The sequence below is a fragment of the Nyctereutes procyonoides genome, unplaced genomic scaffold, assembly GCF_905146905.1.
Source record: "Nyctereutes procyonoides isolate TBG_1078 unplaced genomic scaffold, NYPRO_anot_genome, whole genome shotgun sequence".
Classification (NCBI taxonomy): Eukaryota; Metazoa; Chordata; class Mammalia; order Carnivora; family Canidae; genus Nyctereutes; species Nyctereutes procyonoides.
In genome coordinates, this window is record NW_026575125.1 from 40,669,881 (window position 1) to 40,697,095 (window position 27,215).

The following is a 27,215-nucleotide window of genomic DNA, read 5'->3' on the forward strand; positions in this document are numbered from 1 at the left end:
TGGCTAACCAGCATTTTGTTATTTCTTGTGTTTTCTATTTTAGCCATTCTGACAGGTATAAAGTGATATCTCATTGTGGTTTTAATTTGCATTTCCCTGATGATTAGTGATGTTGAGCATCTTTTCACATGTCTGTTGGCCAGCTGTATGTCTTCTTTGGGAAAATTTCTGTTTAGGTCCTCTGCCCATTTTTAATTGGATTATTTGGTTTTTTGCTGTTGAGTTGCATAAGAGCTTTATATATTTTGGATATTAACCCCCTCTCAGATATTCATTTGCAAGTATCATTTCCCATTCAGTAGGTTAACTTTTAACTTTATTGCTTTTATTTTTCTTGTCCGAGGAGACATGCCTAGAAAAAGTTTCTGAGGCCAGTGTCAAGGAAATTACAGCCTATGTCTTCTATTAGTTTTACAGTTTCAGGTCTCACATTTAGGTCTTTCATCCATTTTGAATTTATTTTTGTGTATGGTGTAGGAAAGTGGTCCAGTTCCATTCTTTCAATGTCCAGTTTTCTCAGCAACATTTGTTGAAGAGACTCTTTTCCCCATTGTATGTTCTTGCTTCCTTTGTCATAGATTGGTTGACTATATATGTGTGGATTTATTTCTGGATTCTATTCTGTTCTATTGATCTATTTTTGTGCCAGTACCACACTATTTTGATTACCTACAGCTTTGTAGTATATCTTGAAATCTGAGATTGAGATACCTCCAGTTATATTCTTTTTCAAGATTGCTTTGGCTATTCAGGGTCTTTTGTGGTTTCATACAAATTTTAAGGTTATTTGTTCTTGTTCTGTGACAAATGTTGTTAGTATTTTGATAGAGGGATTGCATTAAATCTGTAGATTGCTTTGAGTAATATGGATGTTTTAACAATATTGGTTTTTCCAGTCCATGAGCATGGCATATCTTTCCATTTGTTGGTTTCATCTTCAATTTCTTTCATCAGTGTTTTATAGTTTTTCAAGTGTCCTGGCTTGTTTGATACAACTGTTTTGAAATGGGAGCATTCTGATGGAACCTTGAAAATAAGCCTTTTTACTCTCAAGAAGGGCAGCCCGGAAGCTCAGTGGCTTAGCGCCACCTTCAGTCCCGGATGTGGTCCTGGAGACCCGGGGTCCGGTCCCACATCGGGCTCCCTGCATGGAATGGAGCCTGCTTCTCCCTCTGCCTGTGTCTGTACCTCTCTCTCTCTCTCTCTCTCTCTCTCTCTCTCTCTCTCTCTCTCTCTTTGTGTGTCTCTCATGAATAAATAAATAAAATTTAAAAAAATAAACTCTCAAGAGGTTTCAGAAATTGAATCAAATATTAAGTGTAATGGACATCCTAATGTGTGAGGTTAGGGATGAAGTGAGTATATGAGTAGGTCTAAGTTAATGATTTATGTGCTCATGCAATGTTAGTGGAGTAGTTTCATAGAAATGCTCCAACCCCAAATATAATATCTGTGTTTAATACAACATTCCACATGGAAGAGGTAAAAGTAGAACTAAAAAAAGTAGAATTAAAATAAATGGGCCAATGTTACAGGAATTTCAGCAAATAAACATCATATAATTAACTTTTAAAACCAGAGATAGGGCAGCCCGGGTGGCTCAGCGGTTTAGTGCCACCTGTAGCCCAGGGCGTGATCCTGGAGACCCAGGATGAGTCCCACATCGGGCTCCCTGCATGGAGCCTGCTTCTCCCTCTGCCTGTCTCTCCCCTCCTCTCTCTGTGTGTGTCTCTCATGAATAAATAAATTTAATTTTTTTAAAAAAATTTATAAAACCAGAGATATCCATAGGAAGTACTCAATGACTAATGAGGTCATGCCAAAAGGTCACAAGAACAAGCTTAAATCTGTTTCCACTGGCCAAATTTGGGATAATTTAGGTATAACAAAGAATAATGAAGAGAATTGATTTAACAACAGAAATCCATGCATCCATAGTGATAAAAAAAGGAGGAGGAAGAAATAAAGGAAAGATCTTCTGCTCTTTACAGAATACTGTGAGCTAATAAATGTAGAAGGAATGATTAGACTTTGAAAATCACCATCTTCTAATCCCCAAGGTAATAATTAATTCAGTAAAGATTATCAGTGGATGCTAAAACTATTGGGGTAAAAGTTGCTAAGAAATAGGATATTTGGGGCAGCCTGGGTAGCTCAGCGGTTTGGCGCTGCCTTCAGCCCAGGGCATGATCCTGGAGACCCGGGATCGAGTCCCACGTCGGGCTCCCTGCATGGAGCCTGCTTCTCCCTCTGCCTGTGTCTCTGCCTCTCTCTCTCTCTCTCTCTCAAGAATAAATAAATAAAATCTTTTTTAAAAAAGAAATAGGATATTTGTGGGACACCTGGGTGGCTCAGTGGTTGACCACCTGCCTATGGCTCAGGGCATGATCCTGGGGTCCTAGGATCGAGTCTCACTTGCATCAGGCTCCCTGCAGGGATCCTGCTTCTCCCTCTGCCCTTCCCTCTCTCCCTCCCTCCCTCCCTCCCTCCCTCCCACTCTGCTCTCTCTTCCTCTCTTTCTCTCAAATAAGTAAATAGAATCTTAAAAAAAAAAAACCTTTACATCAGAGACTTGGTGATCACTCCAATCAAACTTAGGATCACTGAAGGCAGGACAGCCTGACATTGTGTTTTTCAGTAAGAAATACACATCATCATCTATGAAGAGTTCTTCCTCAAAATACTTAATTTGAATCTAATCAAGCTAAGACTTCTAGTTTATCAGAAAGAAAATCTAGAGACATTTTAAATGACACTATGAGAACATGATGATTCAAATTCAAAAAAGAAGACATTTCACAAAACAACTGGCCAGGGCAACAAATGTCCTGGAAAACAAACAAAAATGATGAGGGACTATTATGGATTAAAAGAAACATAACAATTAAGTACAATGAATGAACCTTCATCTGATTGGGATGTGGTGAACTATAAAGCTGTAAGACGTTTTTGGGGAAAACTTGGGAAGTTTGTGAAGATGAAGTCATGTTAATATCCTTAGGTATGATAATGGCATTGTGGTTATGTAGGAGACTCATGCTGATGTGTCATGATGTCTTGCTACTTTCAAATGGCTCAGTGAAACAAAAAAAGCAAGTATAGTGTGGGATAAAGCAAATGGGGCCAAATGTTAACATTTGATGGGCGTAGGTAAAGGGCAAATGGATATTTATGTTTTTCTGTCAACTTTTCTTAACTTTTGCGATTTTTCAAAATAAAAAACGGGAAAAGTTTTTAGCTGCCCAATATTGCATTGACTGATATGGAATGATGAGCAGGCTGTCAGTGGAAATATTCTAGCAGGACTTGGGTCAGTTGGGTCCTTATCTAAAAGTGGCCATCAGACATTCTAAGGAGGGTTTCTCAACCTCAGCACAATGGACATTTTAGGACAGATGATCGTGTGGGGTGGGGCTGTCCCATGTTTTTTAGGATGTTTAGCAGCATCCCTATCTTCTACCACCCAGATGCCAGTGGCAAACACCACACTCCTAGTTGTGATAACCAAAAATGTTTCTAGGTATTGCCAAATGCCCCCTGGGGGGGGGGGCAAAATTGCTCCCAGTTTTATTTTGTTTTTTTAAGATTTTATTTATTTATTCATAAGAGATACAGAGAGAGAGGCAGAGACATAGGCAGAGGGAGAAGCAGGCTCCCTGCAGGGAGCCCGATGTGGGACTCAATCCTGGGACCACAGGATCACGCCCTGAGCCAAAGGCAGACTCTCAACCGCTGAGCCACCCAGGCATCCCTGCTCCCAGTTTTAAACCACTGTTTTGAGCCAAGGGTGAACTTTTTATTTTGAAAATTCACTTTTATTTCAAGTACTTTGTACCTCAGAATCTCTAAATTTTCCTCTTCAGTTAAAGCTGTTATAGTTATTTACTTTCAATTAATAAAGCTTTTTGTCTGCTTAATGAGAGAATTCACTGTGTTTTCCATCTTGAGAATCTTCTAAACTTAACTAATCCTCAGAACCATCTACGGTACTTTGAAAAATATAAATTTCCATCTCCCACCCCAGAAAGACTGATTAAAAAATTTCTTAGATATACCCTTGGGATCTGCATTTTAAAAAGTTCCCCAGGGCAGCCCCGGTGGCGCAGCAGTGTAGCGCCGCCTGAAGCCTGGGGTGTGATCCTGGAGAGCCGGGATCGAGTCCCACGTCAGGCTCCCTGCATGGAGCCTGCTTCTCCCTCTGCCTCTGCCTGTGTCTCTGCTTCTCTCTCTGTGTGTGTCTCTCATGAATAAATAAATAAAATTCTTTAAAAAAATTAAAAAAATAAAAAGTTCCCCAGATCGTTCTGATGATTAGTCAGACTTGGATTCCTTTGTTTTAGAGGGTCATTCTTTCATTTATTCAGTAAACATAGATGAAGTCTGAGATAGTGAAAGAGTCCAATGATAGAGGGCCTTGTAGGCATTGTAGACTTTGGCTTCTAGACTGAGATGAGAAGCTACTAGATATTTTTTGAAATACAGGTCACATGTAACCTATTAGTTTCAGATGTACAACATAATGATTCAGTATTTGTGTATATTGTAAAATTATCACCACAATAAATCTAGTTAAAATCTGTCACCATATGTAGTTACAAAATTCTTTTTCTTATGATAAGGACTTTTACAGTCTACTCTCTTAGCAACTTTCAAATATGTGATACAATATTATTAACTATAGTCACTATGCTATGTGTTATATCCTTATGACATGTATTTTATAAGTGGAAATTTGTGCCTTTTGACCCCCTTCACCCATTTTGCCCACCCCTCACTTTTTACCTTTCTGGCAACTACCACTCTGTTCTCTGTACGTATAAGCTTAGGGGTTTTTTTTTCTTTTTCATATTCCACATATAAATGAGATCATATAGAATTTGTCTTTCTCTTACTTAATTCACCAAGCATTATGCCTTCAAGGTCCATCCATGTTGTTGCAAATGGGAAACTTCCCTTTTATGGTTGAATATTATTCCATTGTGTGTGTGCATGTGTGTGTGTCTGTGTGTGTAAATATGCCACATTTTCATTATCTATTCATGAATATCAATGGCTGTTTCCATATTTTGCCTATTGTAAATAATGCTGCAGTGTCATGAGAGTACATGTATCTTTTCTGGTTAGTGTTTTCATCTTCTTAAGATAAATACCCAGAAGTGGAATTGCTGGATCATATTTGTAATTTTATTTTTAATTTTTTGAGGAGCTTCCATACTGTTTTTCATAGTGGATGCACCAATTTACATTCCTGCTAAGAATGTACAAGGTCTCCCTTTTTTCCACATCCTCGCCAACATTTGTTGTTTTTTATCTCTTCAATAGTAGCTATTCTAACAAGTGTGAGATGATCAATCTCATCATGGTGTTGATTTTCATTTCCCTGATGATGAATGATGTTGAGCACCTTTCACGTACCTGTATGTCTTCTTTGGAAAAATGTCTATTCATATCATCTGCCTGTTTTTTTAAGTGGGCTCCATGATGTGGAGCCTAACATGGGACTCAAACTCATAACCATAAGATCAAGACCTGAGCCAAGATCAAGAGTTGGACACTTAACCAAGTGAGCGATCCAGGCACTCCCTCTGCCCATTTTTTAATCAGATTGTTTGGTGCTTTTTTTTCCTAGGTGGTTTTTTTTCCCTATTGAGTTATATGAATTCTTTATATATTTCAAATATTAACCCCTTACCAGATATAAGATTTACAAACATGTTCTCCCATTCAGCTGTATTTTTAAAAAGATTTATATATTCATTTCAGAGAAAGAGAGACTCTCAAGCAGACCCTCTGCTAAGCACAGAGCCCAACGTGGGGTTTGATCTCATAGCCCATGGGATCATTACCTGAGCGGAAACCAAGAGTTGGATGCTTAACTGACTGAGTTGCCTAGATGCCCCATGTTTTTTTTTTTTTTTTTAAGTAAGCTCTAGGCCCAACATGGGGCTTGAACCCTGACCCCATGATCAAGAGTTACATCCTCTATTGACTGAGCCAGCCAGGTGCCCCTCAGTTGTTTTTTTTAAATAAACTTTTTATATTGGAATAATTTTAGTTTTACAGACGAGTCGCAAAGGTAGGACAGAAAGCTTCCATATACCCTTTATCCAGCATCCCCTAATGTTAGTATAACCATGGTACATTTATCAAAACAAATTTACACTGGTATTAAGCTATAGTCATTATCCAAATTTCACCAGTTTTTCTAGTTATATCCTTTTTCTGTTCCAGAATTCAATCCAAAATCCCACGTTGCATCTAGTTGTCATGTCTCTTTAATCTCCTCTAATCCGTGAGAGTCCCTTAGTCTTTACTGTTTTTCATGACCCTGAAATATTTTCACAGTACTACTAAGTTGTTTTGTAGAATGTACCTCAGTTTTGGTTTGTCTAATGTTTTCTCTGGTTAGATTGAGGTTTTGGGAGAAGAGGTGAAATGCCCTTCTCATCACATCACATCACATCACATCACATCACATCACATCACATTACATCCAGGGGTACAGGATATCAACATGACTTATCTTTGGGGCATTGACCTTGGTGACTTGGTTCAGGTGGTGTCTGCCAGGTTTCCCAAACACTGTAAAGTTCCTGCTTTTTCCTTTTCATACTTTGTTCTTTGGAAGTTGTGTCACTAAGACCAGCTTACACTCAAGGCAAGGAGAATTAAGCTATACCTACCTCCTGGAGAGGGGAGTATCAACTCACGTTATTTGGAATTCTTCTGTAAGAAATATTTGTCCCTTCTCCCCCATTTACTCTTACTCAGTCATTTATCTCTATCAGTAGAGACTCATGAATATGCATTTTGTTCTTTGAGTTATAATCCAGTACTATCAAACTGTTCCGGTTTTAGCCATTGATAGTTCTTTTAGGTTGGTTCCTCTGTCATTTTGACATGACTTTTATATTTCCTTCTTTTTTTGCGTTATTATGCTGGATAGAACTTCCACTATGATGATGTACAGAATAGTGAGGAGAGGACATTCTTGCCTTGTTACTGATTTCAGAGTGCAGGTGTTGCATCTCACCATAAAAAATTTTTTGGTTATAGGATTCATATATATACCTTTTATTAGGCTAAGGGAGTTTCATTCTATCCCTAGTTTGTTGAGTTTTCATTTTTCATGGATGTTGAATTTTGTTGAATATTTTTTTCTGAATTTACTGAGATAATTTTTTTATTATTTAATAATTTAATCTGGTGAATGACTTGTTAATTTTAACTGTTGAACCAGCCTTATATTCCTGAGATGAACTCCCTTGATCCTGGTATATTATCTCTTTAATATATTGCCAAATTCAACTTGCTAATATTTTCTTGAAGATTTTTGCATCTTTGTTCAGGAGGGACATTGGTCTGTAGTTTTCTTGTAATATCTTTGTTTGGCTTTGATACTAGGATAATGCTGGCCTCATAAAATGAGATGGGATATATCTTTTCCTCTTCTAAGATCTTGAATAAATTTTAGAGAATTGATATCATTTCTTTTTTAAATGTGTGGTAGACTTTACCAATGAAACCATCTAGGCTTGGAGATTTGGAGAGAAAGATTTTTTTGGAGAGAAAGATTTTTGGCTGTAAGTTTAATTTACTTATTAAATTATTTACTTATAGGGCTTTTTCGTTTTGAATAAATTTTGATAGTACTTGTCTTTTAGAAAACTGTCATTTCATCTAAGATACCAAATTTATGGACATAGAGTTGTTTATAATATTTCTCTATTCCTATTAACATTTTTGGGATCAGTAGTAATGTCCCACTAATATTCCTGCTATTGGTAATTTGAGTCCTCTCTCTCTCCTATCAGCTTGAATAAAGGTTTATTGTTTTATTGATAATATCAAAGAAGCAGCTCTTTGTTTCATTGATTTTCTGTTTCTCTCTTTTCAATGTTATTATTTTCTGCTCAACTAATTATTATTCCTTCCTTGTTTTACATTTGATTTGCTTTTGTTTCTCTAATTTCTTAAGGTTTAAGATTAGGTTACTGATTTTAGATATTTCTTCTTTTCTAATAGAGTTGCTTTTCACAGTAGTTATGTTCTGTAATGTCACTGTGAAGACTGAATTAATGAGTACTGAGCTCCTGCTACTAAGAGAAATATGGGGTTAAGTTCCTACAAGTCTCTGGTCATAAAATTTTTGTGAGTCAATCCATATATAATCTTTTGTATGTTTGTTTCTGTTTATTTTTTCTTTTTAAAAAATATTCTATCTATTTATTTATTTATTTATTTATTTATTTATTTATTTAAGAGATTAAGAGAGAGAGAGAGAGCATGTGTGTATGGGGGTGGGAGGGTGGGGAAAGAGGAACAGAGGGGAGGGGAAAAGAAGGGTAAAGAATCTCAAGCAGACTCCACACAGAGTGAGGAGCCCAACTCAACTCAGGTCTTGACCTTAAGAAGGTCAAGTGTTTGGAAATTATGAAATCATGACCTGAAATTATGAAATCATGATCTGCTGAAACCAAGAGTCGGATGCTTAACCTACTAAGCCACCCAGGCACACCTGTTTGTTTCTGTTTAAAGACATTTTATTTGGTATATATTTTTGATTCATTAACATTGAACTCACAGCAAACAGCACTTAACTGTGACCTAAATCAGCCTTTCTAAAATTAGGAACATTAGACAGCACTTTTGTACTATGTTTGGGGGCCATTTTAAATAGCAAAACCACCAACAAAACCCACAAAATGTGGAAAACATGGCACTAAAACTGTGAAAAGGATGCTGCTTACAGTATGAGGGCTTGAAACAAGAAGGCAGAGAGGATCACTTTGTTCAGCTTCAGCAATCTGTGTGTCAGGCAACTTAAATTTTTGCTGCTCTGTGTTTCTCTCTGAATGACCATGAGAAGACTGCAAGTATTCATTTTGGGATTACAGATAAATTTTACCAAGTCGGCAAATTTGCAAATAAGGAATCTGTGAATAATGAGAATCAACTGCATATGTATTCAATGTTAAAAATGTTCCTTTAGGGATCCCTGGGTGGCGCAGCAGTTTGGCGCCTGCCTTTGGCTCAGGGCGCGATCCTGGAGACCCGGGATCGAATCCCACGTCGGGCTCCCGGTGCATGGAGCCTGCTTCTCCCTCTGCCTGTGTCTCTGCCTCTCTCTCTCTCTCTGTGACTATCATAAATAAAATTAAAAAAAATGTTCCTTTAAAAAAATGTTCCTTTAGGCACTGCTTTAACTGCATCCTGCAAATTTTGACATGTATTTTTGTTTAATTCAGGCTTTGGTAAACTATGGCATACTGTGTGTTTTATAAGTTAAGTTTTGTATCATTCTTTTATCTATCATGCTTTTCTCTTTGTGCTGTAACAGCAAAGTTGATTAGTTGTGGTACATACTGTATGGCCCACAAAGCCTAAAATATTTCCTATCTGGCCCTTTACGGGAAAAGTGTGTTGACCCCTGATATAGTTCAGAATATTTTTTAGTTTCCCTTGAGACTTTTTACTTGATTCATTGATTTAGACATATATTGTTTAATTTCCAAACACTTGTACATTGTCCAGATGTATTTCTATTATTTCTGAATTAAAGCTGTTATGGTCCAAAAGCGCACATTGTATGATTTCTATTTTCTTTAATTACATATAGCCTCTCTTGGTGAATATTCTGTCTGCATGAGAGAAGAATGTATAATGGTTTTTTGTTGTTTGGTGGAATATTCTATAAATGTCCACTAAGTCAATTTGGTTCATAGTGCTGTTCAGTTCATCTATGTCTTTACTGATTTTCTGTCTACTTCTGTGAATTAATGAAAGAGGAGTGTTGAAGTTTCCAACATTAACTGGATTTGTCTATTTCTCTTGTCAGATCCTGTTAGATTTTGTCTTGTGAATTGTCAAACTCTGTTGTTAGGTGCATACACATTTAGGATTGTTATGTCTTTTTGGAGAATCCTTTATCATTATGTAATGTCCCTCTTTGTCTCTGATAATCTTTCTTGTTCTGAAATCTACTTTGTCTGAAATACAGCTACTCTAGCTTTCATTTGGTTCTTTAGTGTCTCATATATATATCTTTATCCCTTTTTTCTTAATTGATTGAAGTCTATATCTAAAGTGAGTTTTTGGGGTGCCTGGGTGGCTTAATCGGTTAACCCTCCAACTCTTGGTTTTAGCTCAAGTCGTGATCTCAGGGTTGGGAGAATAAACAGTACATCAGGCTCCATGCTGGGTGTAGAGCCTGCTTAAGATTCACTCCATCTGGGGAATCCTGGGTGGCTCAGCGGTTTAGCATCTGCCTTCGGCCCACAGCGTAATCCTGGAGTCCTGGAATCAAGTCCCACATCAGGCTCCCTGCATGGAGCCTGCTTCTCCCTCTGCCTGTATCTCTGCCTCTCTCTCTCTCTCTCTCTCTCTCTCTCTCTGTATCTCTCATGAATAAATAAAATCTTAAAAAAAAAAGATTCGCTCCATCTCCCTCTAACCCTCCCCTCTTTCTCTCTCTCATACACACACATTTTATTTTTTTATTATTATTTTTGACTACACACACATTTTAAAGCAAATTTTTATAGACAGGATATACTTGATTCTTTCTTTTCAATTCAGTCTAACAATCTGTTTTTTAACAGCTGTGTTTAGACCATTCACATTAAAAGAGATGGATATAGTTGGGATCAACATCTGCCATCTTTTCTTTTATTTAAATTGTGGTTAACATACCATGTAATATTGGTTTCTGGGGTAGAAATCAGTGATTCTTCACTTATATACAACACCCAGTGCTCATCATAACAAGTGCCTCCTTTAATACCCATTACCCTTCTAGTCCATCCCCCACCCATTTCCCCTCCATTAACCCTCAGTTTGTTCTCTATTGTTAGGAGTCTTTTATGGTTTGTTTCCCTCTCTCCTTTTCTCCCTCATCCCTTATGTTCATCTGTTTTCTTTTTAAATTCCATATATGAATGCAATCGTATGGTACTTGTCTTTCTCTGATTGACTTATTTCACTTAGTGTTATACACTCTAGCTCCATCCACATCATTGCAAATGGCAAGATTTCATTTTCTGATAGCTGAGTAATATTCCATTGTATACATATACCACATCTTCTTTATCCTTTCATCAGTCGTTGGACATTTGGGTTCTCTCCATAGTTTGGCTATTGTTGATAACGCTGCTATAAACATCAGAGTTTATATATCCCTTTGAATCTGTATTTTTTTATCCTTTGGGTAAATAACCTAGTAGTGCAAATTGCCAGATCATAGAGTAGTTCTATTTTTAGCATTTTGAGGAACCTCTATACTGTTCAACAGGGTGGCTGCACCAGTTTGCATTCCCAGCAATGCAAGAGGGTTCCCCTTTCTCCACATCCTCACCAACGCTTGTTTCTTGTGTTGTTAGCTTTAGCCACTCTGACAGGTGTGAGGTGGTATCTCATTGTGGTTTTGATTTGTATTTTCCTGATGATCAGTGATGTTGAGCACCTTTTCATGTGTCTTTTAGCCATCTGGATATCTTCTTCAGAAAAGTGTCTTTTCATGTCTTCTGCCCATTTCTTAACTGGACTATTTTGGGGGGGTATTGAGTTTCATAAGTTCTTTATAGACTTTGGATACTAACCCTTTATCAGATATGTCAAGAGAAGATATCTGAAATATCTTTTCCCATTCCATAGGCTGCCTTTTAGTTTTGTTCATTGTTTCCTTCACTGTGCAGAAGCTTTTTATCTTGATGAAGTCCCAATAGTTCATTTCTGCTTTTGTGTCCTTTGCCTCTGGTGACATGTCAAGTAAGAAATTGCTACAGCCGAGGTCAAAGTGGTTTCTACCTGTGTTCTTCTCTAGGATTTTGATGGTTTCCTGTCTTACATTTAGGTCTTTCATGCATTTTGAATTTATTTTTGTGTGTGGTGTAAGAAAGTGGTCCACTTTCATTCTTCTGCATGTTGCTGTCCAGTTTTCCCAACAACATTTGTTAAAGAGACTATATTTTTGCCACTGGATATTCCTTCCTGCTTTGTCGAAGATTAGTTGACCATATAGTTGTGGGCCCATTTCTGGGTTCTCTGTTCTGCTCCACTGATCTGTGTGTCTGCTTTTGTGCCAGTAGCATACTGTCTTGAAGACTACAGCTTTGTAATATAGCTTGAAATCCAGAATCGTGATGCCTCCAGTTTTTTTCTTTTTCAGAAATGCTTTGGCTATTCAAGTCTTTTGTGGTTCCATACAAATTTTAAGATTGTTTGTTCTACCTCTGTGAAAAATGCTGGTGGTATTTTGATAGGGATTGCATTAAATGTGTAGATTGCTTTCAGTAGTACATTTTAACAATGTTTGTTCTTCCAATCTATGAGCATGGAATGCTTTTCCATTTCTTTGTGTCCTCTTCAATTTCTTTCAGAAGTAGTTTTCAGAGTACATATCTTTCATTTTTACTCAGGTTTATTCCTATGTATCGTACTGTTCTGGGGACAATTGCAAATGGGATCAATTCCTTGATTTATTTTTCTGCTGCTTCATTATTGGTGTATAGAAATGCAACAGATTTCTGCACATTGATTTTATATCCTGCAACTTCTCTGAATTCATGTCTTAGTTCTAGCAGTTTTTTGGTGGAGTCTTTTGGTTTTTTTTTTACAGAGTACCGTGTTATCTGCAAATAGTGAAAGTTTGACTTCCTTGCTATTTTGGATGCCTTTTCTTTTGTTGTCTAATTGCTGGGGCTAAGACTTCTAGTACTTTGTTAAGAAGTATTGGTGAGAGTGGATATCCTTGTCTAGTTCCTGACTGTAGGGCAAAGACTCTCAGTTTTTCCCCATTAAGGATGATGTTAACTGTGGATCTTTCGTATAATGGCCTTTATGATGTTAAAGTATGTTCCTTCTATCCCTACTTTGTTGAGGGTTTTTATCAAGAAAGGATGCTGTGTTTTGCCAAATGCATTTTCTGCATCTATTGACAGGATCATATAGTTCTTTTCTTTTATTACTGTGGTATATCATGTTGATTGGTTTGTGGATGTTGAACCACCCTGTAGTTGAACCACTCTGGAATAAATCCCACTTGATCATGATGAATAATTCTTTTAATGTACTCTTGAATTCAATTTGCTAGTATTTTATTGAGAATTTTGCCATCCGTGTTCATCAGGGATATTGGCCTGTAATTCTCTTTTTTAGTGGAGTCTTTGTCTGGCTTTGGAATCAAGGTGATCTGGCTTTATAGTATAAACTTGGAAGTTTTCCTTTCATTTCTATTTTTTGGAACAGTTTGAGAAGAATAGGTATTAGCTCTTCTTTAAATGTCTGGCAGAGTTCCCCTGGGAAGCCATCTGGCCCAGGACGTTTGTTTATTGGGAGATTTTTGATTCCTGATTCAATTTCTTTGCTGGTTATGGGTCTGTCCAAATTTTCTGTCTTCCTGCTTCAGTTTTGGTAGCTTATAAGTTTCTAGGAATTTGTCCATTTCTTTCAGGTTGCCCGGTTTGTTGGCATATAATCTTTCATAGTATTCTCTTATAATTGTATTTCTGTGGTATTGCTTGTGATCTCTCCTCTTTTATTCATGATTTTATCTACTTGGGTCCTTTCTCTTTTCTTTTCGATAAGTCTGGCTAGGGATTTATCAATTTTATTAATTCTTTTGAAGAACCAGCTGTTAGTTTCATTAATCCATTCTATTGGGGTTTTTTTTTGTTTCTATATCCGTTATTTCTGCTCTAATCTTTATTATTTTCCTTCTAATGCCAGCTTTAGGCCTTATTTGCTGTTCTTTTTTTTAATTTTTTTTATTTTTTATTTTTTATTTTTTATTTATTTTTTTTTTTTTTTGCTGTTCTTTTTCTAGCTCCTTTAGGTGTAAGGTTAAGTTGTGTATTTGAGACTTTTCTTGTTTCTTGAGGTAGGCCTGTATTACAATATACTTCTCTCCTAGGTCCCCCTTTGCTGCCTCCCAAAGGTTTTGGTCTATTGTATTTTCATTTGTTTCCATGTATTTTTAAATTTCTTCTTTAATTTTCCAGTTAACCAATTCATTCTTTAGTAGGATGTTCTGTAACCTCCATGTATTTGATATTTGCGGTCTTTTCCAGGTTTTTTTTTGTAGTTGACTTTAAGTTTCATAGCATTGTGTTCTGAGAAGATGCATGGTATGATCTTGATCTTTTTGTACTTTCTTTTTTTTGAGAGAGAGAGAGAGAGAGCGCGAGAGAGCGAGTGCATGAGTTGGGGGTGGGCAGAGGGGGAGAGAATCTTACGCAGGCTCCACACTCAATGCAGAGTTTGATGCAGAGCTCAATCTCATGACCCTGAGATCATGCCCTAAGCTGAAATCAAGTCAGATGCTTAACCAACTGAGCCACCCAAGTGCCCCTTTTTGTACTTGTTAAGGGCTTTTTTGTGACCCAGCATGTGGTCTCTTCTGGAGAACGTCCCATGTGCACTCGAAAAGAATGTGTATTCTGCTGCTTTAGGATGAAATGTTCTGAATGTATCTGTTAAGTCCATCTGGTCTAGTTTGTCATTCAAAGCCATTGTTTCCTTGTTGATTTCCTGCTTAGATCTGCCCATTGCTGTAAGTGCGGTATTAAAGTCCCCTACTATTATTGTATTATCAATGAGTTTCTTTGTGTTTATTATTAGTCAATTTATATATTTGGGTTCTCTCAAGTTGGGAGTATATTTGCAATTGTTAGATCTTCTTGATGGATACACCCCTTAATTATGGTATAATGCCTTTCTTCATCACTTGTTACAGTCTTTGTTTTAAGATCTAGTTTTGGGACACCTGAGTGGCTTAGCGGTTGACTGTCTCCCTTTGGCTTGGGGCATGATCCCGGGGTCCTGGAATCGAGTCCCACATCGGACTTCCTGCATGGAGCCTGCTTCTCCCTCTGCCTATGTCTCTGCCTCTCTTTCTCTCTGTGTGTCTCTAATGAATGAATGAATGAAATAAAATCTTTTTTTAAAAAAAAGATCTAGTTTGTCCAATAAAAGTATGGCTATTTCACCTTTGTTTTGACGTCCATTAGCATGATAGATGGTTCTCCATCTCTTCACTTTCCATCTGCAGGTATCTTCAGGTCTAAAATGAATCTCTTCTAGGCAGCATATAGATGGATCTTGATTATTTTTATCCCTTCTGACACTCTATGTCTTTTGATTGGAGCATTTAGTCTATTTACATTCAGATTGATTATTGAAAGATATGAATTTCATGCCAGTATGTTACCTGTAGAGTTGGTGTTTCTGGTGTTGTTCTCTAGTTCTTTCTAGTCTTTGTTACTTTTGGTATTTTGTTTGTGTGTTCTGTAAATTTGACTGTGATATGCCTTGGCAAGCATCTACCATCTTGCTAGCTGCTTTTTTTCCATTTGTCTTTTGTTTCTTGTTACCTCTTCTGTTTAATTAGACATTTTTTATGATTCCATTTAATCTCCTCTATTATTATTTTTGCTACTTTTTCTAAAACCTACTTAATGGTCACCTTAGGTTTTGCACTATGCATGTTTAAATAATTCAAATACACTAAGAATAACACTTTACCTGTTGTATATAAGTACTTAACATTATATTCTCAAGTCTTCCCTCCCATTCCTGTATAGTTGTTATATATTTTATTATTACATATGCTGTAAACACTTAAATACCTTGTTAATTTGTTATAGCTTTGTTAATGCTTTAAACTATTATTGTGGAGGCACGAGTGGCTTAGTCAATTGAGCATCCTACTCTTGATTTTGGCTCAGGTCATGGTCTTTGGGTTGTGAGGTCGAACCCCGTGTCAGGCTCTGTGCTCAGCAGGAGATGCTGTCTCTTTCTCCCTATCCCTTCCCCTGGTCATGCATTCTCTCTCTCAGAAAAAAAAACTTTTTTAAAAAGTTATTTGTAATGGGATAAAGAGGTACAAACTTCCACTTATAAAGTAAATAAGTCACAGAGATGAAAAGCAGTACAGCATAGGGAATATATTCAATAATATTGTAATAACTTTGTAAGGTGACAGATGGTAACACACTTATTTTGGTGAGCATTTTATAATGTATATAATTGTTGAATCACTATTTTGTAGACCTGAAACTAGTAAAATACTGTACGTCAACTATACTTCAATGAAAATAAAAATCTGAAAAACTTAGTTATTTTTAGACCAATTACAAATAAGATAAATATAGATTATATTTTACTGGAGGTTTTAGAGCAGAGTAATGTCATGGTCACTTTAAAATGTAACTCTGAGTAAGGGGGAAGCAGAGAGACCACCTGGGAGGCTATAGCTGTAATCTAATTGAGAAATGATAGTGACTTATTCCAAGGTCATGTTAGATAACATAGAAGAGGGTGTTAGGACATCCAGGAACTTTATTTTTTACTTTAAAATCTCAGTTTTTCATGACAGCTCAAATATTTAAAATTTTTTTAAATTTAAATTCAATTTAGTTAACATATAGTGTATTATTAGTTTCAGGGGTAGAGTTTAGTAATTCATCTATTGCATATAACCCCCAGTGTTCATTACATCACATGCCCTCCTTAATGCCCATCACCCAATTACCTCACCCCCTCATCTCCCACTTCCAGCAAGTTTGTTCCCTGTAGTTAAGAGTCTCTTATGGTTTGCCTCCCTTTCTGTTTTTATCTTATTTTTCCTTTCCTTCTCCTATGTTCATCTGTTTTGTTTCTTAAATTCCACATATGAGTGAAATCATATGGCATTTGTCTTTCTCTGAGTTATTTCATTTAGCATAATACCCCCTAGTTCTATCCACATTGTTGCAAATGGCAATATTTCACTTGTTTTGATGGCTGAGTAATATTCCATTGTGTGTGTATATATATCCATTCATCTGTTGATGGACATCTGAGTTCTTTCTATATTTTGGCTATTGTGGACTTTGCTGCTATAAACATTGGGATGCATGTGCCCCAGAGTTACTGCAAACTATTTGATAAGGTGTTCACATTAAAATACTTTTTAAAAAGGTAACCAGTGATCTTTATTGACCTCATAGTTCAGCTTGAAATAATCACAGTAATTGTCAGCATCATCAGACAAGTAGGACTGCTTAAAAAGTACATTGTCAGCATTGTAGGGCTTTTTTTAAAATTTAGGATTATCCACACATATTAGTCAAAACTGATGCACCTGTCCACCTTTTTTGTTGGTGTGTCTTTGTTGGTAAATTATTAGGTCACTTACTGGAAGTTCATCATATTCTATTTAAATTATATCAACCAAGCTGGGGTGTCTGGCTGGCTCAGTCAGTACAACATGTGACTCTTCAGCTCAGGGTCCTGAGTTCAAGTTCCACATTGAGTGCAGGGCTTACTTTAAAAAATATATAAAAAGATAACTGTCAGCCAAGTTACATGCCCGGGTAATTTCAGCAAAATTGTGTTCCTGAATTCTAGGTTATGTTCTCTTTATAGGATACAGGAACTTTCAGTAATAAATGTTTGACTTTTAAAAATGTATCTACTCTGGGACACCTGGGTGGCTTAGCAGTTGAGTGTCTGCCTTTGGCTCGGGGTGTGATCCTGGTCTGGGAATTGAGTCCCACATTGGACTCCCTGCAAGGAGCCTGCTTCTCCCTCTGGCTTTGTCTCTGCCACTCTCTCTGTGTCTCTCATGAGCAAATAAATAAAATTTTTTAAAGAATAAAAAAATAAAAATAAAAAATAAAAAAATAAAAAATGTATCTACTCTATTTCTTTGTGGTGGCCTGAATAAAAGCATGCTCTGTTCTGTCTTAATTCAAACTTTCCACTCTGAAAAACTGGAAACCCTACTTTTAATTATTAACTTTTTCTTTTTAATTCAATATCTGTTTGTTTTAAAATGCTTTTAAAAAACTCTTTTTTGCAAATTTCCAAATGTATTATGTCTACTTAAAAGTAGAGTACACTGGGCAGCCTGGGTGGCTCAGCGGTTTAGCACCGCCTTCAACCCAGGGCGCAATCCTGGAGCCCCGGGCTCAAGTCCCACATTGGGTTCCATGCATGGAGCCTGCTTCTCCCTCTGCCTGTGTCTCTGCCTCTCTCTCTCTCTCTCTCTCTCTGTCTCTGTCTCTCTCTGTCCCTCATGAATAAATAAATAAGATCTTAAAGAAAAAGTAGAGTACACTGACCCTATGTGTATCTGTCCCCCAGTTTTATCAACTTTTTGCCATACTTCAAAAGTAATCTATAATCTCCTTTTTACTGAAATATTTTAATCGAATTTTGATATGTGCTGTTATTTCATCCCTAAATATTTCAGTGTGAATCTTAAAACCAAATTAAAAACGGGTGTTTTCTTAAGTAACCACAATATCACATCGATCATGATTAACAATTCCTTAATATCATCTAATACTCAGTCCATATTCAGATTTTCCCCAAATCTGAAAACATTCTTTCTGTATTTTTAAAGTTAATTTGATCCAGATCAAAAATTGGTCTACTCACTGTATGTGATTGTTTTGTTATCTTATATTTCTCTTAACCAAAACCAGGTGTCTCCTCCTCTCCCCCCACCCCACCTTTTTGTTGCAAGCCTTTCTCTTGTAAAAAAGCAAAAAACAAAAAACCTGGTCCATTGTCCTGTTGTATGATTGGGTTTGTTTCATTCGTTTCTCTAGAGTTCTTATAGATCAGAAGTTAGAGCAAAGAAAGCCTTCTTAAACTGAAATTTGGTTACTTTTTTGGCAAGAATATTTCACAAGTGGTACTATTTTCTGTAGTATTAAATGAGAAGGCACATAATACTTGATTGTTGAACTTTTAGTTGATTGATCAATAGGTTCAGGTGATGGCAGCCTTAGCTTTTCATAGTAGTTTCCTGTCAACCTGCTCTGGGATGCTTTTAAAACCATTGATGATTATTGCCTGGATCCAATTATTTTATTAGGAGTTGCAAAATGATTGTTTTCTGATAAGCATGTCACTACCCCTGCATATATTAATGGATGTTAACAGAACTTCTCCGTGTACACCAAAGCTGTTTGGTTAACTTGAAATATGCTTCATATCAGAAAAGCAGAATAGGGGATCCCTGGGTGGCTCAGCAGTTTAGCGCCTGACATTGGTTCAGGGCGTGATCCTGGAGTCCTGGGATCGAGTCCCACATCAGGCTCCCTGCATGGAGCCTGCTTCTTCCTCTGCCTGTGTCTCTGCCTCTCTTTCTCTGTGTGTGTGTGTGTCTCATGAATAAATAAATAAATAAAATCTTTTAAAAAAAACAAAGAAAAAAGCAGAATAAAGGGGAAAGAATTAAGCATCAATTTTCAGAGTAATGAATTGGTGCACTAGCAACCTACAGGGGTGTCCAGTGAATTTTGTTTCTCTCTTCTAAATATCATATTGACCTCATGACTTTTTATATATTCAATATGTTTTAATAAATTGCAGTCATTATTCCTTCTGGTATCAATGTCTCATCTTTGGCCATTGGGAGCACCTTCAGTCTAGCTTCTGTGTCCTTTTGGTACAACTGTATTGGCCTTTGATAGCCTCATTGCTTTTTGGCTCAACAAGATATTCCAGGTTAATCTGATCTATTTCTTGCCCTAGACAGAAAATCTGTGTATTTTGCTAAGAAAATGTACCCAGTTATCTTCTTTTCTTTATATAGCACCTTTCTTGATCTATACACTGTGATGCTGAAAAACTCATACTTTGTTCTCCACATCTAATTGTACAGTTTACGGTTATATATCAGGCCTTTTCTGTATTTGTTGTTTGTATTAAATCACAAGCCCTCATTTCTTTTGGTGTCCAGTATAGTGTGATCTCCCTTGTTCTTGCATCTTGTCCTATGGCACATGCCTGCATTCACCTTAGTATTTCATTGCTTAGTACTTCTTAGTCTCTGTTGCTCCATATTTGTTTAATCGGTTTATGTCTTTTTTCAAGAAATTTATAATTTTCTAGAGGTTAGGACATACCCATTACTTTAGAAGTTAAAAACCAAATCTATAAAAAAAAACCCAAATACTAAGGAATATACTAATAACTGAATAAACATTAATTGAATTGAAGGACATATTTTGCTTGGCTAGCTTATGGCCACATTTGCCAACAATTTGACACCATTAGTGCCAATGCTGTACTTAAACTCAAGCCAAACTTAATAATAAATCTTTATACCAGAATTTAAAGTACAGGTGGTTTAAAAGTATTCAAATTAATGCATGGGAGAGGAGGCACAAATATTCTCTTCAGAGAATAAAAACTTAGCCTTTGGTTCTAGAATGTAGTTTTAAGGCACACTCAAGAAAACTACTTTCAGATGGTCATTACTTCTGATGCCTGGCTTCAATTCCTACTTGGCTTAGTTTCATTATTGGTGGCCCAGAACTTGGCTGATAAGTAGGAGAATTGGAAAAAAGACTGGCTGCCTGGCAAAACCTACTTGTGGTAACTTGAATTGGTTTTGATATTTGTCATCTTATCAACTATTTTTTGTACTGCTAAATGAATGGACTTTTTATGGTTTTTATAGAAGAATAGAAACCAGAAAAATCAGACTATTTACAACACTTAAAAATGTGACTGTAGTTCTGTAATAACACTGAAGCTACCCATCCTATGATGAGACTGTGTTAATTTGTTTTATGATTACAGTTGGAAGAAGTAGCTGAAGTGATGTGTCCCATCTGTCTACTTTCTTCTTCTTTTTCTCTTACCTCCCAAGGAAGAGGCTGGAGATTCTTTAGACTGCAAAGAATAAAAAGATAAATTTTAAAATAGATTTGGTGGCATCTGGGTGGCTCAGTCTATTAAACATCTGACTCTTGATTTCAGCTCAGGTCATGATCTCAGGGTTGTGAAATCGAGCCCCACATCATTCTCTGCACTGGCTGTGAAGCCTGCTTAATATTTTCCCTCTCCCTCTGCCCCTCCCCCATGCTTTAGATAGATAGATAGATAGATAGATAGATAGATAGATAGATGATTTGGATTCATGTTCAGACAACATTTCTTGGGTTTGCTTATAGGTCCTGTTATTGCCTTGGAGTTTAACGGAGATGGAGCTGTAGAAGGATGCCAACTTATTGTCAGTGAGATATTCAATGGGACCAAGGTACAAGATTTTATTGATTATTTCTCTTTCATCAGACCTTTCATGTCATTTCCTTTTCCTTACAATCAAATAGTACTTTTATTCCTGTTGTTCCTTGGAATAATAAAAAAACCCAGCAGATCATGATTTTTTAGAATCTATGATAAATAATTGGGGGGCTAAGCTTTGTTTTTTCCTTGCCAAATTAAAATTTTAATTCCTTAAAACTTTACAAAATAAGAATCTACTAATTGAAAAACCTTCAATAATACATGTTTCTAAAGTAAAAAATCTCATTAAATGTCCAAGTTCTTCCATTTTTGAAAACTAGTAATATGTTGAAAAATGTTATATAAGATTGTATACTTTAGACAGATGATCCTATTGCCCACTGTTCGTTTTTATTTGCTTCAGTAATGCTTCATCGGACATTGAATTTGAGGACTCCTGGGTGGCTCAGTTGGTTGAGCATCTGACTCTTGATCTCAGCACAGGTCTTGATCTCACAGTGGTCGGTTCGAGCCCCACATTGGGCTGTGTGCTGGGCATAGAGCCTATTAAAAAAAATTGAGCTGCATCTAGAACTCATTACATATTACATGTAGGTAGTTTCTAGATAATGCTGATGAGGTTTGTGTATCTAAGAATTTCAGACTTAAATAGCTTTATATAACTTAGAAACCAAACATGAGTACTAAATGAGTGTGTATATACACACACACACACACACACACATATATATATAATAATTTTTTATAAATATCTGAGATGAAATTTTTGGTTTTGTCTGACTTGGCTTATGGTTTCTTAAATTTGCATAAAGTACTTTGTCTTTTGTGTCATTTTATCATTTCAACAGTACTAAGGGGAGTACTAAATATAACTAGATTGAATAGAAAAGGAAGCAGAGAGAAGATGGTTATATGATTTGGAGATTTTAGATCTGAATGAGTCAAAGATTATCTAATCTAGTGTTCTCATTTTACAGATGTAGAAAGTTAGCCCAGAGAGGTTTATTGAATGAATTGTTAGCATCATACAGCTAGTTTATGATAAAGCTAGAGTAGAGCCTGGGTCTCGTCTAATTCTTAGATGACATTTGTAAAAATGATTTTTGAAGGGTTCTACTGAGTACTGCCTTACTGATGTTTAGCAAATAGTTCATTTAAAATTAGTAATATATCTTTAGCAACTTTAAAAATGACAATATCAAGTTTTGCCTATTGAGGTTATTAGGAAGTAGAAGAAACTAAGAGTTCTTTAAATAAACCTCTCTATTCAGTAGATTTCATAATATTTACTCTTGTATATTTAAAAAAAACAGTAAAATTCCAAGTGTGATAAAGTACAACTAAAGTATTATGAAAGCAAAGACCTTAAGTGGTTTTAAAAGAGCTCAATTTACATTATAGCTACTGAAACTATATTGTATGGATTCTACAGAATACTGATTAAATATTATATAAATGGTGTACTTGAATTTCTTTTGATAGCAAGCTTGTGACTGTTCTGTAGACAACATGCACTTTGGAATTTGGGGATTACTGGTATTTATTTTTTGCTTCTTTTATATTTAAAATAGATGTTTGTATCAGAAAGCAAGGAGACAGCATCTGGAGATGTAGACAGCTTCTACAACTTTGCTGACATACAGATGGGAATATGAAGTGCAATGTGGAACCAAGGACTTGGTATTAAGCCCTTTTTAATTTGTGTATTAACAATGGTTTTTACTAATGATAAAACTGTTAATGTTTATTTCTTAGTAAACTGTTGAATACTGCATCATTTACTTCAGGTTCAAAAATAGTTTGTTTTGGGGCACCTGGCTGGCTCAGTTGGTAGAGCATGCATTTTGATCTTAGGGTCATGAGTTCAAGACCTGTGTTGGGCATGGAGCCTACTTAAAAAAAAAAGTTCATTTTAAATTTAGTAGTTATAATCAGCTTAAAAACTGTTTAACCTGCTTCAATAAGGCTGTGGTTTTCTTTCCTTGCTTATGATACCATTATTAGAACATAGAAGTGGCTAGCAGTTCATGATTTTAATCCTCATTAAATATTCTTTCAAATCTCTAAGAATTTAAACTTTTCTCAGTGCTCCATATATTATTTGAGAATGCATTCCATTGCTTCTTTTCTTTTTTAATTTAGAGAGATCTGTTAGTAGTTGATCAATTAGAATGAACCTCTGTACATTTTTTTCATGTATACATAGCCAGTTAAATAATTGCTTCCTAGTTGCATAATGTGGCAAATGAGATTTTGTACATGGAATTGATATAAGACTGTGTAAATTGATTTTTTTTAATTAATAGGAATTTGATAACCATTTTGCAATTAACTCTACTAACTGATATTGGTATAGCTGTTTAAAGACTACTTTGTGAGTAGTATGATTATTTGAATAAATTCCACACCATGTAGTTTTTTTAATACAACTGCTAAAATGACACTTCTGCTTCCTGGTAAGAAAATACTAAAATCTAAAAGCATAGAAGCCTGATGAGCACTGGTAGGTTTCAGAAAGGTGAAATCACCAGCTCTTAGGAGTTAGCAGAATTAAAACCTTGTGACAGTTAGGTATGAAGTGCTTAGGCATGATGATAAGCTATGCAGATTTTTTGTAAAAAAAAATCTAGATAAATTTGATTTTCATTAGATATACCATTAATCAAGTAATAATGTTCAAGTATGATGAAATTGCTTTTGGCTGCTTTAAAGCATTATTTCCCAAATCAACTTGACTATAATAATTTACCAGGAGGCAGGGGAGAGTTACTTGTTTAAAAATCCACATCCTTGAACCCAGTACCCAAATATACTGATTCAGTCACCAGGGGAAAGCCATTTGTGAGGAGTTTGTTGTAACCTAAAGTAATCATTTCAGAAGATGTGGATAGGGCAATCTGGAGAGAAGGTCTGGACCTGCCATGTACATCATGTAATAACAGCTAATAGGAAATTAGCTTTCAGAGGTCTATTTTTAAAAGAAACCTTAAAAAAAATAAAAAAAATAAAAGAAACCTTAAATTTAAATCTATTTTGGTAAAACCAAGACTGAAAATAGCCACTTATAAAAATCCCTCTTATGGTTGTTACTAAAAGGATATTTTCGTGTGTAAACTGCTTTTGGATATTTTCAAATTAATTTATAACTACTACATTGAACTGTGTGTTGATGTTCAGAAATAATACATTCAAATACTTTTCATTTTAAATTAATGAGTAAAATTGACTACCTACCCTGTGTCTGGCCTTGTGCAAACCATTAGCATTGTATCATTTCAGTCTTTTCTAAGAGCATTCTATACTACATAATCAACCTCCTCTAAATCAAAATGATTTCATGAGATGCAAATTAAAATTGGTGACAGGGGGATCCCTGGGTGGCGCAGCGGTTTGGCGCCTGCCTTTGGCCCAGGGCGCGATCCTGGAGACCCGGGATCGAATCCCACGTCGGGCTCCCGGTGCATGGAGCCTGCCTCTGTCTCTCTCTCTTTCTCTCTCTGTGACTATCATAAATAAATAAAAATTTAAAAATAAAATAAAATAAAATAAAATTGGTGACAGGTTTAACATAATTTTGATCATAATTTACAAATAAGCTTTGCAATTAGTGGTCAGAGGGCATTAATTTTTTCCATGGTTAAGCTAAATTAAACATATTTCTTCTGATTGTGATTACATTATTAAACCCCATTATTCATATTTTTTGTTTTTCAAAATATAATACAATGTTACACAAAGCTGTAAACTGAGTTCTTTATTTTATCTATGGTACTTAAGCAAAAAACTCAGGAATATAGCATATAAGGGAGATGTTAATTTTTAAATACTCACTAAATTTAGTATCTATTAACCAAAGCCTAAAATTTTACATTCTTCAGTTGGCTAAGAGCTTTTACCCAAGCTTAATTTGTCTTTAGGGACAGTCATTTGGCTTCTGAATGTTTAAAAAGATTTTTAAAAATAAGTAGTACTATGGTTGTTTCTGTAGTTCCAAACTTTGATAGTAATTATACTGCATTTCATTTTTTAATAGCTTTTGAATTCATGAACATTTATTAGCAATGAAATATTAGTAATTTTATTGTTATACATGTTTAAACATTATATTAGCTTATTTCTCCTGTGTTATTAGTACTGCTTTTTGCTTCTGTATATTTCTGTCTAGCTTTTGTATGTAATTTATATCTAGTGTTTATAAAACGTGATTTGTAATAAATGTTGTTAAAATGAAAATGGCTGGGGTGCCTGGCTGGCTCAGTTGGTTGAGCATGCGACTACTGATCTGGGTCGTGAGTTTAGGCCCCACATTGGGGGATAGAGTTTACTTTAAAAAAATTAAATGAAAATGGCTTAACACTAATTTTTGAGGTCCACTGTATAACATACATCTTCTCATACATGTGCCAAGATTTGATCATGGCACAAATTTTTCTTAATTTAAATTCAATTGGCCAACATATAGTACATACTATAGTTTCAGATGTAGTGTTCAATAATTTATCAGTTGCATATAACACCCAGTGCTCATCATGGCACAAATTTCTTAATGATAGAAGTATAATAGAATGGTCTAATCTCTGTCTTATGTTAGAACTGTGTGCCATGTGTGTGCACGCTCACATGTGTACACAAAGCACTCTAGAGAAACGCAAAGGAAATAGAAAACTTGTTTTAATCTAAGGAATAATGCTTCCTTTGTTAAAAGATACATTTTATTATGGTTGAATACTTACTAAGATTATGCATTTCTCTCTTCCATGTTTAAGAAAATAATGAACCATGATATAATTTCTTTCAGGTTTATACAAATGGACCTTATTTTTAAATTACTACCAAATTTACCAGCCATCTGTACCCAACCTCTCCCTCTCCTAGCCCATAAATCAGAAGTACTAAAAATGTAGATTGGTTAGTTTTTTAAATAAAATCTGAAATACTGAAACTACAAATTGGTTAGTTTTTAAATGACATTCTTTATTATTTTTTTCTATGTATGAAGCTTTTTGTATATTTAGAGCATGGGTGGAAATAGAAATGTACAAGACAATAGAAAAATTACTTCTTATTTATTGGGTAATTCTTGCTGTGCTGAGTTTAAAATTTATTTTTCTTAAATGAGAAAAATGTCCTTTAAAAAGGACATTTAATTTTGTTCTCTATATAGAGAAATGATATTGTAATTAGGGCATAATTACTCCTTCAAAGTTCATTCTAGAAAGTATTTTATCCTTTAAAAGTCTAACACTAAAAATTTGAATTTTAGTAATGAAACCACCCCCCTTTTGTGTGTGTGTGTGTGTGTGTGTGCGCGCGCGCGCGCACATGTGTGAAAATGGAGTAATACACTGTTGACTTGGTTTTCTTTTTTGGTAGATAGTGTTGGAGGGAATCAGCAATCAGTCCTACATCAGAGGGAAAGCAGGAAGCCTTTAAACTACATCTTTCTCTTTTGACATTTTGGCTTTTAATGGCAAACTCCTGCAAGATGTTCCAAAAAGCAGTCTCTTCCTTTTTTAATGTTTAGGGGCTTTCCTGGTGAGGGTGGGTTCTCATCTATAAATAGATAATGAGAGAACAGGAGCACAGGTCAGCAAGAGCCCTGGCATTGTCACCTGGGCTCTGATCCTCCCAGTGGGGCCTGCCTTCCCCCATTTCAGTTTAATCTGGTCTACTCGCAGTTGTACTAATGAAAAGTAACTGGCATATATGACAACTACCTAAATGATGTTTATAAAGTATACCTTGAAAATAAAATATACTTTATGGATGCTAAGTATTCTTAAAGTGAGTATGGTGTTCTTTTTGAGGAGTTCAGCTGGGTAGCCATACACCCATCTACAAACAGGCAACTGAATGGAGAAAACAAGTATACGAGGCTATTAAGACTTTAGTGCTGTTTTCTGATGATTGATAGACTTCCATTTGTCAAATGTAGGTTAGTTTGTTAGGCTCATTAATAAAATCTTTTATAAGTGTCCCTGCATGTATGCACATAATCCCAACTGGCCTCTGCCAGAGACCCCCTGAGTGCCATCCTTAGTCCCCAGTTCCACACCCACAAAATCAAAGAAATTAGCATGAACCAGGAGCATCTCACCCAACTGTAGGCACAAGTGTGCATTGGTGGAGAATCAATTGCTCTCCAAAAGAAGATGGTTCATTAGAACAGCTGAAGTAGATGGTTAAAA

General features: G+C 35.8%; 1 protein-coding gene across 1 annotated transcript in view; it reads left to right on the top strand.

The window, feature by feature from the left end:
* RP2 (RP2 activator of ARL3 GTPase) overlaps positions 1–26,719 on the top strand; it is a 51,882-nt gene extending 25,163 nt beyond the window's left edge. The window contains exons 4-5 of the mRNA XM_055339032.1: positions 20,952–21,037; positions 22,599–26,719. Coding sequence (XP_055195007.1) covers positions 20,952–21,037; positions 22,599–22,682 — 170 coding nt within the window. The 3' untranslated portion in view covers positions 22,683–26,719. The remainder of the gene's footprint in view (positions 1–20,951; positions 21,038–22,598) is intronic.
* The last annotated feature ends 496 nt before the right edge of the window (positions 26,720–27,215 follow it).